Below are 17,635 nucleotides of genomic sequence, written 5' to 3'. Positions count from 1 at the left end.
ACCTCGACGTGGCGCGACGCGAGGTCGTCGTTGCTGCCACTCTCCTGATGAAGCCAGCCTATAAATAGCGCCGGTCTCTCTCCGAGCGCTCGCACCATCCGAATCCTACTACACTACATACCAGATCTCGCTCGCTCCAACTTCCGAGCCATCATGAAGCCGGCGCATCAACTGCTGCTCGCCGCCTGCGCGGTGGTCCTGCTGCTGTGCGCGGCGGCGCCGGGGATCGCCGACGCGGCGACGTGCGACGCGACGCAGCTGACCCCGTGCGCGGGCGCCATCATCGGGAACGCGCCGCCCACCGCGGCGTGCTGCAGCAGGATGAAGGAGCAGCAGCCGTGCCTGTGCACGTACGCGCGCGACCCCAACCTGCAGCGCTACGTCAACTCGCCCAACGGCAAGAAGGCCATGGCCGCGTGCAGGGTGCCCGTGCCCTCCTGCTAATTAAATCCTTCGATTCGCGTCAGCACCGCGAGCGTACGGCCGGCCGGCCTCGCTCTATGCGCTAGCGTGTTCCCGTGTATGCGTGTTGATCTCCGTGGTGCTGTGCTGGTCTCTGCTTCCTGCATCTGCCGAGCTCTTCGGGCTCGCGTGTATGAATAAAGGATGTAATAATTACGTACGCTATATGTGTAATGTGTGTTCGTGGGCTCGTGGCTTTTCTCATTAAGATCAGCAAATGATGGTGACAAAACTAGTGCCAACAGTGATAGCTAAAAGTGTGAGGTAAAAGTAGCAACAGCAGTCAGCAAGTCTGGAATGATGTCCAAGGCATGCCAATACAATACTGTTTATCACTACCATTTGCTCACTGGTGCAAGACGCAAGAGCATCTCCGGCTTATAAGTTCGATGTTAAATATTAGGACAAACAAATAATTATTAACGAAAGAAAGAGCTAACAGTATCTCCAGTGGTCCTTCTTTCCCCAATAAACTGATAATATTGGAAGAAAATATACTCCAGTGGTTTCCAAAACCTCTCACTTTCTCCAATAATTATTGGGCTATCCTAATATTTCACTCCAACTCCCCTCAAATAAAGAGAATTTTGGCTCTCCCAATATGTTAGTTGTACTGGGATGAGTATTGGGAACTCTAAAAGCATCTTCCAATAATCTATGAAAGTGGTATTGGGACATTCCAATACTATCTTATTGGGAGATGTTTATTGGGGAACTGCTGGAGAGATATTTATTAGAGAACTGCTGAAGATACTTTTAAGGAAATGCTTGAGCATATCTTTTCCCAATACTAACAATTAATTGGAGGGAGGAAGACTGCTGGAGATACTCTAAGTGAACTTATTCACCATTGACTAACATTTGTAATTTTTTCTCCTAGTATTCACCTTAAGTACGTTCTTGCCTTTTTCATGTGAAACGATTCATACAACTAATCACTGCTTATCAAATTGTACTTTTATGTAAATACGATCTGTATGCAAATTGATAAATACACGAGTAAGATAATTGTGTTTTTCTAATCAAAATTTGGATTGTGGTTCATAAATTCTGATTAAACCAGTCAATGGCAGTCTTTGAGCACTTTTGCGCATCTGATTATTCTGTTTTACCTTCATTAGGGACAATTCTGAACTTTCAAATGGTTGTAATTTTTCATTTTTCCAATACTGAATATCAGGAACTGGTAGTTTCCATGCGATTTTAACGGAAAACCTGCGCATCCATGAATTAGTTCAACTTCAACTAGTAAACAACTGCACGGAAGGTTGAGCCAAGAATGAAGAGTTTTTTAAAAAAAATATTACTTTTTATTCATTTTTAAAATAAAGAATAAGTATTTTCAAAACTTATAAAATAATACTCTATTGCACTTTTTAAGTATCATGCATGGAGGATATCGTCACAGTTCACACTGTCATAGTGTCATTTTTATGTTTCGTTCTACAGTAGGTCAAATTTTACATTTCGCGCTACAATAGCGCAATAGAGTATTATTTTGTAAGTACTGAAAATAATGTATTATTTCTGTAAATTCGAATAGAAATATTTCAAAAAAATAAGAATGCGCCGCACGGTTTAGGTGTGAAATTGGTCGTCCTTGTGTTTATTTTTGGATCAAATGAGCAGGCCGTTAATTCTAGGTACGAACTTTCTTTAATTAAAAATCTCAACTCAAAAGATCGAGGATTGGAAATACATGCACGGCTATAGGCGATGTCGAAATGCTGATCCATGATCACGTCAATCACTCTATCGTCCCTAAGACTTCGAGGCTTGGAGCCTTGGACAGCTGCAACGAGGAGGCATGCCATCTTGGCCCCTTGCTTGCCGTCCAAAAAAGATGGCCCTGCCCTGATCTCCGGGCGCGCGTGCTTGACCTTCTACTACGTGTACGCCGCTGAGACTTTGCTGGACCAGCTTTTGCCGTCCCTTCATCAGTTCGTCACGCTCATGATGATGCCCTCTCTCCGTTGTCCGTTCTACTAACCAACCCACTACTAAGCTCTCTCTAGAAAAAAGGATCGTCTTGTTCATACGGAAAAAGGGAAGAAAGATGAACACCTCACCCCAGGTCCGTACCGTCTGAAACTCTGAATTCCAACGCGTCGAATCCGTAAGAGCTACTGAGCTAGCCCCCTGCACATGCACTGTGAACGAACTCAACCGGTAGTGGAACTGTGTGTCAGTCGTTGAGTTGCCCAGTGCATGCTTGGTGCCTCCGCGATGTGATTGTGATGATCTCTCGTTGCTCACGTACCAAACCTAATCGACCTGCATTCCCTCAAAACTTCTACGACTCGGTTGCCTACGCTGCCCCTTCACCTAACCTACTGCAAGGCCCCTATAAATACAACCACGATCACACTATCCATTCGCCACAGCTCACCAGCAGCACAACCTCTCACTGTCAGCTTCTGTAATCTGAGGTCAACCGATCAGCTCCATCCATCCATCCGGTTCCGATCATGGCAGCCAGCAGCAACAAGGCGGCGTCTCTCGCGCTCTTCCTGGTGGCGCTCGCGGTGTCGAGCGCCGTGCTGGTGAGCCTGGCGCCGGGCGCGTGCGCGGCGACGACGACGTGCACCCCGACGCAGCTGACCCCGTGCGCGCCGGCCATCATCGGGAACGCGGCGCCCACGGCGGCGTGCTGCGCGAGGCTCAAGGCGCACCCGGCGAGCTGCTTCTGCCAGTACAAGAAGAACCCCAACATGCAGCGCTACGTCAACTCCCCCAACGGCAAGAAGGTCTTCGCCACCTGCAAGGTGCCCCTGCCCAGGTGCTGAGCGCCCGACGATCCGATCGAGCTCGCGTTCTCGATCGACGCCGTGCGCGCGCTCCCGTGCGAGTGCACCGACGATGCCATGGCTCGCTGGTGCTATCCGCTATACTAATAAAAGAGCAGTGATCTGCTTAGAGTTCGTACGTAATACTTACTGAGAATAAATTGAGACGTAATAGTGCTTGGGTACTTGGTACGTTGTGAGTTCTGCTGCGTGCAGACCGCAGACTTGATGTATCGTTTATGTATGCACACTTTTTATATATGCAGTATTTGTATGAGCTTCTATGAAGTAAATGCTGCAAGAATAAAAGAATGACACTTTTGAGTTGTCTTTGGACAAAAGTGTTGGTACAGTAGGGATATTGTGTGCTTTAATACCTAAATGCAAGATATGAGTGCTGCGGCCTTGATGAAGATATATATGAAACAATGCCAACATTTCCAACACAAAAATGAAATCCAACATAGGAGTATTTCCTGTGAGTTGCCCCCCGGTCAGAGTTTAGTCCAGCAAATCTTTGGAGTGAACCATTAGGCATGCACTCAGGTTTTGGGTGATCTAGTCCATGATTCCAACAACACCACACCACTGCCGCAAGTGGCAAACTGGCAACCACAGAACGTGTTACACCACCAGATTGACTGAGCTCAAAGACAACCACCCAAAATGCACATGAAGACGATCAGGAGCGGAGCAAACATGCACCACTCCCGTCCCTTTAATCTGATCAACACCGTAAAACCAACTGATTGTTCTCACCAGCCGCTTGGGAAATTGTACCAGTACACACCATGTTCTTTGTGGGCAGCAGCAGCTATCCATATAGTGTGCAGGAACTTGCACGAGCTGAGGAAGGAGAGAGGGGTCGGGTCCCAAACTAGAGTTTTTTTTTTTTGCAAAAAATACTAGAGCACGTTATTAATCATGCAAAATCCAAAAACTAGAGGTTGAAAATCGGACTTTTGCGATATTGGATCATAATTATTAATCATGATCCAAATAAGAGATATTTGTTAAAAAAATGGATCAGAGATTCTTATTAGTAACGATCCCTCTGTTTGCAGTTAGAGGGAGGGAACTTTAGTTAGCAGCTAGCTTCAGTCTTCAGATATCAGCACCTGTAGTCTCTGCTCTTTTGTTTTCCCCCCTTCTTTTCGAGATGGACTCTGCTCATTTTGTGGTCAGGTGAATAAATGTACAAGAAAGTGTAGCCGTTTTTAGAGTTTGGGTGACTGATGGTTATCTAGTCTCACTCAAATGCAAATACAGAGGTTGCTATGGTAGAAGGCACGTTTTGGTGAATAATGAATGGTTTAATCTTAATCTTTCTGGAGATACAGAAATTCTGATAGGCTGAAACTGAAACTTTCACTCTTTCAGCACAAGAGAGTTTGTGGTGGAATCAGCAAATCATCTGCCCTGCATTCTAACATTTGAACTACTCTAGTCATGGATGGGCGGTTGTTAGGCTGCAACTGTATGCACCACAATCCAATTATTATCAGCTTTCTGACAATCTCATTATCGACACTGATCTCACCAGCATTCAGGCAGTATTCCTCCATATTCTCGTAGACCCATTGAGGAAAATATTTGCTGCTAGTCTCTGAATTTTTATTGATGTTCTCCCTTGCTCCGACCATCTCAAGGATCATCATCCCGTAACTATAGACATCAGACTTGCTACTTATTTGTCCAAATTGTGGTGAGAAGACCTCCGGGGCAATGTAGCCGATGGTTCCCCTTGCACCATTAATAGAGACAATGCTCTCTTTTGACATGCACAATTTTGCCAATCCAAAATCAGATATTTTTGGGCAGAAATCTTGGTCCAATAGGATATTGTGGGGTTTAATATCAAAATGCACGATGTGAGTACCGCACCACCGGTGAAGATACTCAAGTCCATGGGCAATGCCAACTGCAATATCAAACAATTTCTCCCAACTTAGTGAGTTCTCCCCTTCAGAGTTTCGTCCAAACACAAATCTGTCAAGTGAACCATTTAGCATGTACTCGTAGATAAGAGCTCTTTTTGGTCCTTGGAGACAATAACCCAGCAAAGTCACAACATTAACATGAGAAGTTCTCATAATGCTTGCTACCTCGTTCATGAATTCCTGGCCATCATCTTTGGAGTTGTTGAGAAGCTTCACTGCTACAAGACGCCCATTTGGCAGGCTGCCCCTGTAAACAGTACCAAAACCCCCTTTCCCTAGCTTGTGGCCGAAGGACTCGGTCAATGTCTTCACTTCCGAATAAGTATTATCTCTTTGGGTACAGAGCCTCATGCTTTTGCAAGAATGATTCGACGGTTGGAGTCCGTTTGGAGTACACGGCACATATACAAAGGAGAAGTGACAGTAAAATTGCACCTGAGATAGCCGACACCATATCTGCAGTAACAATTAATAGTATGTAGAAATGCCATAAGGATGTGACACAAGTTTAAACTGTAAATTCTTATCAATATAGAAAAGGAAAAAATTAAAAGGATATATATAGAAATGCAAGAATGATTCAATGGTTGGAGTCTGTAGGCAGGGCCGGCTCTTGCAGCAGAGGCGACCGCCGGGGGCCTAAAGAAAAGGGGGCACAACAGCCCATATATGAAGCATGCCTTCCAGAACTCCAGTCGTCCCATATTTTACTTTCTTCGGAGCCGGCCGCGGCATCGGAAAAACGGAGGCGACGTATCTTCTTTCTTTGGAGATCGCGGCGTTGTAAACTCGTAGACGCCATCGTCGATGGAACCCGAACAGCTCAAACTAAATCGGCAAATTAGAGAAACGGCCACCGGCCATTGGACATTTGTTGCGTGCAGTGTGCGTGCAGGTGCCCTGCTGCCCTCGCGCTCAACCTGATTGCTTGCGGTACTTCATTTTGAATTCAGCTAGTTATTGTTTCACTAATCGTTTATTTAGCATGTTAGATCTTCAATTTTAAACTTTAACTTAAACTAATTTTAGTTTTTGTTCAAAATTAAATATGCGTCATTAGCACTACTATATATTATATATTGCCCGCTATAGCGTGCTTTTCCTACTGCAGTGAGCATATTGGCAGCTCCGCGGAACCGCTATAGCACCACTATAGCCCGCTATTTAAAATATTGCTCTTTTATTATGTTATAAATAAAAATATTTAATCTAAAGGGCCCATAATTTCTAGTTTGCTCGGGGGCCCTCGAAATCGTAGAGCTGGCCCTGTCGGTAGGCCATGGGTGGAGATGACAGGTTTGAACGAGGAATGATGGCGGGAGTGGGGTTGAACAAACCCATTAGAGGCATGATGTGGCAATTAACGGGACGATGGTGCATTGGATGGCAGCAGCATAAGGAACATGAAGAACGGGAGGAGAAGATGAGGTCAAAAAGAAAATATCAATGGAAAATAAGAGATAATATACTCGATTGCAATATGGCCTTTTTCTCAGCAGCTACAAAATTAGTGTAAGCTAGAGAAAACAAACTTCTATATATATGAACCTATGCACTTTTATTTGAAATTATCGCAATGATATAAGAGACATGAATAGAGAAAGTCATATGGTTGTCATCTGAGAGTTTTTCCTTACATGTTATGTATTGCTTCTTTGAGCTTCTGTGTCCTGCAGAAACACGTAGCATATCTTGTTAAGTTCCTGAAGGAATGTTGTAACAACTAGACACCACTGTTACACAACAACTACTAACATTGTATCCTTAAGTGTTCCTATAACTCCCATCCCTACCAATTTTCATAACTAACTGATATGGATACACAGAGCACACCTGCCGATTGCACACCAGTTAGCTAGGATAATCAATATCCTTTCAAGTTCACTTAGTGAACTATAACGACGAACCAGAAAGACGTGCATAACCGTGAACCGGTAAGGATACTCATTCCAATGGAAAAGGGATCAATTTTGAGTACTTTTTACAAATCAAAATAGTACACATTCCAGCTTCTAGATGCAATTAATACTTATTTAAAATAAATGGAAGAAAGTCCAAACACATATAGTGCATTCATTTAGAACTATTGAGAAACCATTTAGAATGCATGTTATGTCCTGAGGACTAATATCATCAATCAGCCATTAAAAAAATGGATGATAACCAAAGGCATCATAATTTAGGCATCGATAGATATGACATTGAACGAATGGAAAAAAAAATGCAAATGTAATAATTTTGAAGATAAATGCATATCATAGTGACCGTCCATTTAGAACATGCGAGAATAATAAAAGTAATACATTCATCTTTGATGAACCCATTTCATAATTTTCCAATTCGCCATTATGAATATTTCAACAAAGCAGTTTAAAACTTAGTTATAATCATACTCCTACTTCAACATCAAAATTTACATAAGCCTAACCAATATTTCAACGAAGCAATTAAAACATGACTCATAGCATTCATCAATCCAAATTAAAACATAGCTAGGTTGAACCTCTAGAATAAATACTAACTAACTTGGTCATAAATTCATAACAAAGTCCAGCTAATATTAAGTTTGTGATCATAAATACTAACAAGGTTGAACACATGCTAACAAAAGCATCACAAATGCACCAGGTCATAAAATGCACGTTCCTTTAGAATAACATGTTCTTTTCGCTGTAGTACCATCTGATTGTAGTTGTAATGTCACTTGAGAGACCGTATAATACGGCCAGGCAGCTACTAGGTGAACCTGCAAGATCACATGAGCCCAGCTAAGTGACTGTCATTGTAGCACCAACAGTGTCATGCCATTGGAGCAGCCGCAGCTCTAATGGCTAGGGGCCACCCTATAGCTAGGGGCCATCATAGCAAGGCATGTCATGTGTATGAGGCGGCGGCGGTGGGTGGCGATGAGTGGTGGGGATGGGATCATGGGAAGAGAGGAAGTATGGAGGAAGAAAATGGAGAGATAGAGGCAGGATCGGTTGGAATGGACTTTGGATTTTAGGAGAAAGGTGGATCCAACCGGATACCCTAGATTATTGTTCTTGATGGTTTGTTTTACGAGGCAATATGTGAGGTTGTCTGGGTTACAGAACCAGCAGAGATAGTGTATCCCTGTCGTTTCTCTTGTGCCTGCAAGAATGCCGGTACAGATTGATTGTTCTGTAGTAATGAAAAATGTTAGTACGCAAACTAGGTTTGTAGAAAAAATATGTTCTAAATGTGACTTGCAAATTTCTGATGAAAACTACAGAGACCAGCTTCAGTGTGCTAGATTCAAAACTTGTCCTAAGACCCTAAGAAAAATAAGCATGTTCCAGAGTCCGGGCTTACCGCAATCCGAGGTGCGCACGCTGCCGTCGTCGGAGCACAAGCAGCCGACGAACTCGCCCCTGTGGTTGTAGCTGCACTTCCCCTTGGTCTGCTCGCACACGTAGCACGGCCCTGCGCTCGGCTCCCAGCTCAGCTGGAACCCTCGCTTCAGTATCTGCCCGTACCCGTCGCTGTTCAGTTGCGGATGGTACTCGGCGCTCGGTAACCAGTCCTTCGGCACCGGCACTACGACCGCCATCCTGCACGCCCGCGGCCACTCAGCATCTTGCTGCGGCCGTTCCATGTCAGACCGCCGCGCCACGAAAGACGCCCCGCGCCCGCCCGGGAAGCTGCTGCAGTTGATCGGCGGGATGTCCGGCGGCGCGGGGGCGGTGTCCGCCGTGAAGACGCAGTCGTAGAAGAAGGAGAGGTCCTCGTTGTTGGCGGTGGCCGAGAGGCTCGACGGCGCCGGGACGGTGACGTTGTGGGTTACCCTCGGGCACTCGCCGCTGTTGAGCAGGTCCCTGTCCACGAGCATGACGGCGTGGTTCTCGTAGCTGATGTCCAGGATGGTGTAGTCGTGGCCATTGAGCCTCAGGATCGCGCAGCCGCCGTCGCAGGTGACGGCCATGCCGGGGTACCCGCAGTAGGAGCGCGCCGGGTGCCCGTCGCCGCCGTCGACGGCGGCCAAGTTTGCGTTGGCGAGGAAGAAAGGGTAGCGGACGTCGATGTGCCCGCCGCACGGGAGGGACTTGTGGCACATGCTGGGGTCGTTCTGGTGCGTGTGGGCGTGTGGCCGACGGTGCCCTCGCTCGCCTCTGCAAGCGGCCAGGGAGACGGCGGCGAGGAGGACGACGACGTGGAACAGGAGGACAGGCATTGTCGGGGCCGAATTGCCGCAAATCAGCAAGCAAATGGGCGGTGCGATGCTTACCTTAACCTGGTTTGTATATATAATGGTTGCTGTGCTCGTTTGGTCGCAGAGGAGGTGGCAACCGCCTACAGGGACTTTGACGCTGACGTGCACGGTCTCGCCTGGAAGCGTGTGTGTAGCCGAAACACTTATCATGCTCATGCAGTAGGTAAAACCTGTGACCGTATGTACAGTAGCTAACCAGGATGTGGCTTAGCTTTTGGTTTACATATATATCTCACGCGTATACGTCTCGTCCGCATGCCATGGACCATGGTACAACAGTCACTGATGATCGAAGAATCATCATCCCTTTGTAATCAAGATTAGACAAGCATGGAACACAAGAAACAAAAACTATAGATAGGTACATGCATTCCAGTTAGCTCAATCCATTATAGGTTATTGCTTGTGGTGCAATCTAACTAACTCAGTATGATATGTAGCACTAAGTTGTAAAAGGAACTCTTCCCTTCAATATAAACGGGTGTTCAATTAAATGATTCAACCTTCTGTTCTTAGATATATGACGTTTAAGATAAGCTAACTAGTTAAAACTAACTATTTTGTTATGAATCTCATATATTCCCTCCGTCCCAAATTATTAATCATTTTGACTTTTCTAGATTCATAAGTTTTGCTATGCACTTACACATAATATATATGTAAATGCATAATAAAAACTATGAATCTACAAAAGCCAAAACGATTAATAATTAGGACAGAGGGATTACTTAAGAACCGAGAGACTACACCTAGCATGTAATAAACTTAGCCACGTCTTCCTATTATCCATATAATAATTAAGCACCCGCCGTATGTGGCAGGGCGGCATATTTTAACAGTATACCACTGTAAAGTTGCCCAAACCTGCGTACCAAGAGCTGCCTGGGACTAACCCTTCTCCTAAAGAAGCAAGAAAGGAGGGGAGCGGGTCATGTGTCGCACGTTCGGCCAGCTAGAGCTAGCTATATCGAGCGACTAACGACAAAAAATGACGAAAGGAATCATAGAAAAAAATTTAACGAATGTGCAGTCAGCATGCAGATCCGAGCAATCACACTGACACTGAGCGAAGGCCACACGAAGGGGGCAGGCTAGGGAGGGTAAAACTCGGGCGCAGCTTCTCCACCGGCCGCCGCACGACACACGGCAGCATGCCTCTACGGGCAAGACTTTCCTAGTTCCCGCACACCACCTTGGCAGCATCCTGTCAGCACTGATGCCTGGTTAAGGTAAAAAAGCTCGCCACGTGTCATCTTGCTTCTCTTTGGATTAAGCAAATTAAAAGTCCCCGTCGGAGACAGCTGCCACACGTCGCGTTTTTCTCCGATGGAGCTAGTCTCGACGCGGTGCCGACATGTTTCTTTATTCACGGGTTTTACTACTACGATAGTACACATTGTTCTTTGAACAACGACAGACACCAGCAAAGAACGCCACCAGAGACACTGGACACTTGGACACTAGCAGAAGTATATTGCAGGCTTCCTTTCACAACGTCATCAGCTTTCCCAGTTGGATTCTACGTCAGTTGGATTCTGGATTCGTTCGAATATATTTTGTTTTCCCAGGAGGAGAGGAGCATCCAAGCGTATCTAAGACGGCAGCACTGAACGGGTGATTGAAAGGATTCAAAACCACAAAACCTAGAGTACCCAAACGCTGAAAGCTTCTAAGACTGCCATATTTGTAAATACCATGGTTTTGTATAATAAAGAGACTGCAAAAGCCGTGTATCCATACAGGACCTCAATGTGGGAAAAGGACGACATTGAACAGAGAACTCTACAAAGATCAAAGACCAACAATCAACTAATAACTTTCTTCCTCAAGATTAAAAAAAATCTAGAGATAAAGACATTCAAGTCGGAACATTTAACTTGAGATTTAAAAAACACTAGGCCTTGTTACTTTTGCAACATCAGGCACTCTACTTGTCATGTACTCACAATAATATATGTATCAAGCAAATGTTACAGGAATGAAAGTGTGGTCACTTTGGGTTGCTGATTGTTTGGTAGTCGCGCTAAAATAAATGCAAATGCAAATTCAGAGGACGAAGTACATTTGCAGTTCTGCTGGAGTTTCAGTTACATATGTAGCACAGATACTGACAGACGACCGAATCTGAAATTATCAGCGCGCACAAGATACTACAATTTGGGGCGGAATCTGAATGCCATTTGCCCTGCCTTCTGGCACTTCAACTACTCTAGTCACTGAAGCCCGGTTGTTTGGCTCTGCAACTGTATGCACAACAATAATCCTGCTATTATCGGCTTTCTAACAAGCTCGGTAACCCTATCCAGCAGCAGCAGCCATGGGGGGTCATTCGCCACCGCGTCAAACACAACTCTCAGCTGATCAGACAACCCGGCAGTTGCCTCTGAGCTTGCCAATGCAAACTAGTAGTCCCCATTCCACGGCTCCTGTGTTGTCGGGGCACCCAGCTAAGCTAAGCACGCTAAGCGCGCGAGAGGGATTGGCACCATGAGCCCCGGCGATGTTCCCCTGCCATCTGCCGCCGACCACGAGGCGTGTTGTGAGCGAGACGAGAGTCACGAGACCGCCAAACCGGCGTCACCGGCTCACCGCGGGCAGTCACGATTTCACCGATAAAAAGGATACGCATTACACGTCCCAGGATCCAGGTGGCCGTTATGCGCGGCAGGCGATGGCGTGGCCCAGCGGGCAGGTGCCGGACGAGGAGGTGGCGGCGGGAAGGCCGTGGACGCGGCCGGTCACCAAGCATGGCACCATCTGACAACGCCGATCGAGAAGGCCCCGGCGATAAGGCGCGCCGAGAGAGAAAGAAACGATGCCCTTCGGGAGCAGCATGCATAACCTCCCCGCGACATTGCGATATCCGGAGACGCCGCACGCGCGGCGGCGGCGAAATGGGAAGCCGTGCTGCCGCCGTGGAGCTGCAGGGGGGAGCCCCCGTCCACCCTCTGGACGGTATTTGATTTACCGTCCGGGGTCGAGGTCTCCTGCACCGTTGGATCTAAATAGTTCGGCCAGGATTCGACGTGACAAACATAGTCAATATGAGCACATGGGCGCTCTCTGGGCCAAGTATAGGCCCACTCAAAGGATGCTACAGATTTTTGTGGAGGCCCATTTGAGAGCCATGCACGCAGCCCAGCAATGTGGACTTCCATCGACTTGCCCCCGCCGCCGCCCGCCGGTGCTCGTCGAGGGATTGGCTGCCCCAAGCGCGACGGCGGCGGCGAACTGGGAGGCCAGCGCTGGTAGCATGAGGCGTCCCTTCGGCCACCGGTAGTTTCAGCCGGTTGTACCCGCGCCTGCAAAATTACGTTGGCTTCTCGGTTCTGCTGTTCTGCTCATCTACTGCAGCTTGTCTCGTTTTAGGAGCGCTTGGATCCGTTAATCGTTGTATGCTTGATCATTCACATATGATTCAGTTGCTTGGCTGTTGCCGAATTTATGTTTACCAAATACCAATTAAGCTTGCGTGAGGTTTTGTATGTTTGTATTTAAGCTGTAGCTCAAGATTTGTTTTCAGTGCTACAGCGTATAGCAGCGAGCATTATTTTAAGCAGAACCCAATTGATTAGTAAATTACTTCCTTGCTCAGCTGCTGTCTCGGTTAGTTTCTCTGCAGCCTGTTCGTGTAGTAGTTGAGCAGCATCTGTAGTTTCTTTGTTAGGTCGTCAGTGTTTTTTGTTCTGTTCTTTCTGCATTCTCTAGTAGTGAATTGGCTATATTCAGATTCAGCACCTTTGTTTAAGTGTGTATCTTACAACTGTACTAAAGATCGTTGTAGCCGTGTGAGTTTAGGACATGTTTCAAAGCACAATTCACATTTGCAGCCTTTCTGGAGTTTCAGTTACATGGTACCAAAAAAAAAAAACCTTGAAAGACTGAAACCTGAAGGTTTCGACACAAGAGACTGTGGGGTGGAATCCGCAGAAATAAGCGCACTGACATTTGCTTATTTAACTCGTCGTCGTCGTTCCGTTCCGTTCCATGCATCCAGTGGGTTGGTGGCGGCCGTGCGCGTTTCGGTTGCTGTTGCCTTCGGTGGACGGTGGCACGCACCAGTCAACGCTTAAGCTTGTTCGCCTGCCCAGTGGGAACTCGTCTCAGATTCTTTTTTGTAAACTCTCTAATGCAATGTCGGTGCTGTGACTCTGGGAGCATCTGAGACTCTGATCTCCGGAGCAATGCTTCACGGTGAAGCACGGGAATAATGGCATTACTATTCTATTCAAGTTTAAAATTTGCTGATGCGCGAGATTTTGACATTGCTGGTCTATTCTAGTCTCAAAGTAACAAATTTTAGTGTGCTTCCCATTAAGCACATCATTGGTTGGTTTCTATTTACCTATAGTTTGGTATTGTCATTCAAAGATAGTTTTAGTCTGATAAACGAGCACCGGGTTTACTCAATTTGTGGATTGACTTGACTATTGCTACTGAATCTTACCATTGTCTATACTTCACCATACCTTAATTTTGTTCCATCCTCCGCCACTTCTTCATAGAAAAGTTCACATTTTTAACGTTGCTGGAGTTTAATTTACATGGTACAGAATGTTAATGGACTGAAACCGAAACTTTCAACACAGAATGCTTTTTGGTGGAATCTGCAGATCATCTGCCTTGCTTTCTAACATTTCAACTACTTTAGTCATCGAAGGCCTGTTATTAGGTTGAAGCTGTATGCACCACAATCCGACTATTAGCAGCTTTCTTACAACCTCACTATGAATACTGGTCTCCCAAGCATCAATATAATGTTCCTCCAGATGTTCATAGATCCACTGAGGAAAATATTTGCTACTGGTCTCTGAACTTCTATTGATGTTCTTCCTTGCTCCAACCATCTCAAGGATCATCATACCATAACTATAGACGTCAGACTTGCTACTTATTTGCCCAAATTGCGGTGAGAAGACCTCTGGAGCAATGTAACCAATGGTTCCCCTTGCACAATCAATAGATATAATACTCTCTTTTGTCATGCACCGTTTTGCCAATCCGAAATCAGAAATTTTTGGACAGAAATCTCGGTCAAGTAGAATATTGTGGGGTTTGATATCGAAATGCACGATGCGGGTATTGCACCCACGATGAAGATAATCAAGTCCTCGAGCAATGCCAACTGTAATATCAAACAATCTCTCCCAACTTAGTGAGTTTCCTCCTCCTGAACTTCGTCCAAAAGCAAATCTTTCAAGTGAGCCATTAGGCATGTACTAGTAGATAAGAGCTCTTTTGTATCCTTCGATACAGTACCCCAGCAAAGTCACAACATTAATATGAGAAGTTCTCATAATGCTTGCTATCTCATTCATGAATTCCTGCCCATCATCTTTGTCCTTCGATTCATTGAGGACCTTCACTGCTATATCCTGCCCGTTTGGTAGATTACCCTTGTAAACAATACCAAAGCCGCCTTGGCCTAGCTTGTGGGCAAAAAATTTGGTCATTCTCTTCACTTCTGAATAAGTATATCTCTTTGGGTACTGAGCTTCATGCTTTTGCAAGAATGATTCAATGGTTGAAATATGTTTGGATCCCCATTCCCAGGGCATTGGGATGTGAAATTTCTTACGGTGCAGAGCGCAAATAGAAAGGAGCAGAAACAGTAAAATTGAACCTGAAACAGCTGATACTATATCTGCAAGAACATTTAAACAGTAGAAATTCCGTAAGGATGTGACCAAACGTGTCATCTATAAGTTCTCATCGGCATATTTAAAAAAAAATATAGAAATGCAAATGAAAACACACAAATTCTTGCAGATTTCTTGGTGGGATATTAATCCTTGAATAAGCTACCCCCCTCCCGCTCTCTCTCAACGGGGCTTGGCAAGCCTAATGTGGTGTTTGGTTTGAGAAAAGTAGCTCTTATGCTTATACTAATTATTTGACTATTCTTGTGAGGGATGAAGTGGTGATAGATCAACCTATTTCATTCCATAAACCAAACAAAGAGACAAGGATAGAGAAGATAATGGATCACCCCATTTCTCAAACCAGACACCCCCCCTATATGATTAGTGCAAGCTGAAAGAAAAAAAAATGCAATTGTATTCGAAATTATCACGACAATATAAGAACTCAGAGCAGAGAAGGCAGAAAATCGTCTAATAATATATCTGGGAGTTTTTTTTGCTTACATGTTGTGTTTTTCTTCTCTGAGATTCTGGGTCCTGCAACAGTGATATAATTCTTGTTAAATTGCTGGTGAAATGGTGTACCAACTAGCAACCCGAGTCAAAAAAAAAAGAAGGGAAACGAAAGAAAGGCTCCGAGTATGACTCGCAAATCTCTGATCACTAACTATGACGAGTATGACAGAGTTCCTTCAAAAACCTATCCTGTCAGAGTTTCAGTCTAAGACGACAAGAATTAGCAATTTAGCATGTACTGGAGTATGGGCTTACCGCAATCCGGGTTGCGCACGCTGCCGTCGGAGCATAAGCAGCCGATGAATTCGCCGCTCTGGTTGTAGCTGCACTGCCCCTTGGACTGCTCGCACAGGGAGCACGGCCCGGCGCTGGGGTCCCAGCTCAGCTGGAACCCCTGCTTCAGCACCTTGCCGTACCCGTCGCTGTTCAGACGCGCGAGGTACTCATCAGAGCCCAGGAGGAGCTCCTTCAGCACCGGCACGACGACCATCCCCTTGCACGCCCGCGGCCACTGGTCCGCTGGCGCCACGTCGGGCTCCTCCACCACGTAAGACACCCTGTCCCGTCCCGGAAAGCTGCTGCAGTTGATCGGAGGCCTCGCCGGCGGCGGAGGGGTGGCCGCCGTGAAGACGCAGTCGAAGAAGAAGGAGAGGTTGATGCTGGCAGTGGTCGAGATGTTGAGCCATGCCTCCGGCGGGACGGTGACGTTGCGTGTCACTCGCGGGCAGTCCCCGCCGCTGAGAACCTCCGTGTCGGCGACCGTGACGGTGTGGTCCTCGTAGTTGATGTTCAGGACGGTGTACTCGTTTCCCTTGAGCCGCAGGGTCGCGCGGCCGCCCTCGCAGATGATCGCCATGCCGGGGTACCCGCAGTAGGAGTAGGCGGTGTTCCCCACGATGGCGGCGGTGGCGGCGGTGAGGAAGAAAGGGTAGCGGACGTCGACGCTGTCCCCACACGCGACGGACTTCTGGCACATTCCGGGATCTAACATGTTGCCGGCGCTGGGCTCGGCCAGGGATGCGGCGACGAGGAGGTGGAAGAGGGGGAGAGGAGGCATGGCGCAATCTGAGAAATAAGCACACTGACACTTGACACTGCCGTACGTCATGTAGTAGTAGCTAGTGATGCTTAGTACTAGTACTTAACTAGTCGCTGCATGTCGTTCCGTTCCGTTCCATACATCCAGTGGGTTCGTGGAGGCTTCCTATTGCCATTTGTGGGTGGTGGCCTGGGCTCGCACGAGTCAACGCGTCAGCGTGTCCGCGCATTCCAACTGCCCTGCCCTGTGGGAACTCGTGGGCTGCATGCCTCCGTTCCTTTCGGCGGCAAATGATGCCTCCGTTTTTTTAAAAGAAAAGATGTTCCGCTCTCAGATTCTTTTCTTTTTTTTCTTGTACCTTATCTGATTAATGTAATGTCCACGCTGTGACTCTGCGAGGATCTGAGACACTGATGTCTGGAGCGATGCTTCATGGTGAAGCAGGCAAATCTGAGGTCGGCGAGGAACACATGGATAGCTCTCTAGCGATAGAGGTTGCCTGCTGAGAAAGGATAAGGAGAGATGCACAGACGTTGCCGTTGGGTACCATGCATCCATATCTAAATCCATACCCGTTGTATTTGGGTAGGGTACGGAGTTACTCATCTAAATTTGGATACGGGTAGGATGGATATACGCGGGAATACCTGTTTTAACTATACCCATCAATTTCTACGCAACTGCGATGTTCTCCACGGCCTCGTCGCCACCGCGGTCATCTGAGTGCAGGACCGGCAGGAGGTGGAGCACGCTCGACCCTCCTCACGCTCCGCTGCTCAGGGAAGCGCGCGCGTACGCCGTCTGATCCGCTGGGTCCAGGTCATGCACCCTGACAACCTTGACGTCGAGCTCTGAGGCTTGGCTGCCCGCACAGCTACACAAGTCCTCCATCTATCGCGATCCAATTAATTAGGAGCGCGTGCACCTTGCGCTTCCAGCGACGCATCAACACCGGCGCAGCAACAAAATTGAAAAGATTATAAAATGTGCAGATACTAAACTTCTTGCTTTACATAACA

General features: G+C 46.7%; 3 protein-coding genes and 1 pseudogene across 3 annotated transcripts; 2 read left to right on the top strand and 2 right to left on the bottom strand.

Moving 5' to 3' along the window:
• The first annotated feature begins 102 nt into the window (after window positions 1–102).
• On the top strand, window positions 103–800 carry LOC112887946 (non-specific lipid-transfer protein 2-like). The gene has a single exon (XM_025954243.1). The coding sequence runs from the start codon at window positions 154–156 to the stop codon at window positions 442–444; it is 291 nt and encodes a 96-aa protein (XP_025810028.1). The 5' UTR covers window positions 103–153; the 3' UTR covers window positions 445–800.
• Window positions 801–2,835: 2,035 nt separating this feature from the next.
• On the top strand, window positions 2,836–3,536 carry LOC112887945 (probable non-specific lipid-transfer protein 2). Its single transcript, XM_025954242.1, has one exon. The coding sequence runs from the start codon at window positions 2,931–2,933 to the stop codon at window positions 3,246–3,248; it is 318 nt and encodes a 105-aa protein (XP_025810027.1). The 5' UTR covers window positions 2,836–2,930; the 3' UTR covers window positions 3,249–3,536.
• Window positions 3,537–4,624: 1,088 nt separating this feature from the next.
• On the bottom strand, window positions 4,625–9,380 carry LOC112885220 (annotated as a pseudogene).
• Window positions 9,381–13,825: 4,445 nt separating this feature from the next.
• Window positions 13,826–16,671, bottom strand: LOC112887067 (LEAF RUST 10 DISEASE-RESISTANCE LOCUS RECEPTOR-LIKE PROTEIN KINASE-like 2.7). Its single transcript, XM_025953147.1, has 3 exons — window positions 15,833–16,671; window positions 15,566–15,598; window positions 13,826–15,063 (listed from the first exon to the last, which is right to left on the bottom strand). Exons 1-3 carry the CDS (start codon window positions 16,632–16,634, stop codon window positions 14,639–14,641), a joined length of 1,260 nt encoding a protein of 419 aa, XP_025808932.1. The 5' UTR covers window positions 16,635–16,671; the 3' UTR covers window positions 13,826–14,638.
• Between the last annotated feature and the right edge of the window lie 964 nt (window positions 16,672–17,635).

Source organism: Panicum hallii, chromosome 3 (assembly GCF_002211085.1).
Source record: "Panicum hallii strain FIL2 chromosome 3, PHallii_v3.1, whole genome shotgun sequence".
NCBI classification, from domain to species: Eukaryota; Viridiplantae; Streptophyta; class Magnoliopsida; order Poales; family Poaceae; genus Panicum; species Panicum hallii.
This window is presented reverse-complemented; position numbering and strand designations above follow the sequence as displayed.

Bases quoted from the DNA above. Each gene is read 5' to 3' on its own strand.
- LOC112887946 (XM_025954243.1), top strand. From the start codon at position 154: ATGAAGCCGGCGCATCAACTGCTGCTCGCCGCCTGCGCGGTGGTCCTG.
- LOC112887945 (XM_025954242.1), top strand. From the start codon at position 2,931: ATGGCAGCCAGCAGCAACAAGGCGGCGTCTCTCGCGCTCTTCCTGGTG.
- LOC112887067 (XM_025953147.1), bottom strand. From the start codon at position 16,634: ATGCCTCCTCTCCCCCTCTTCCACCTCCTCGTCGCCGCATCCCTGGCC. The intron at 15,599-15,832 runs GTAAGCCCATAC...TCACTGTTGCAG, and splicing joins CGTGCGCAACCCGGATTGCG to GACCCAGAATCTCAGAGAAG. The intron at 15,064-15,565 runs GTAAGCAAAAAA...ATGTTCTTGCAG, and splicing joins AGAGAAGAAAAACACAACAT to ATATAGTATCAGCTGTTTCA.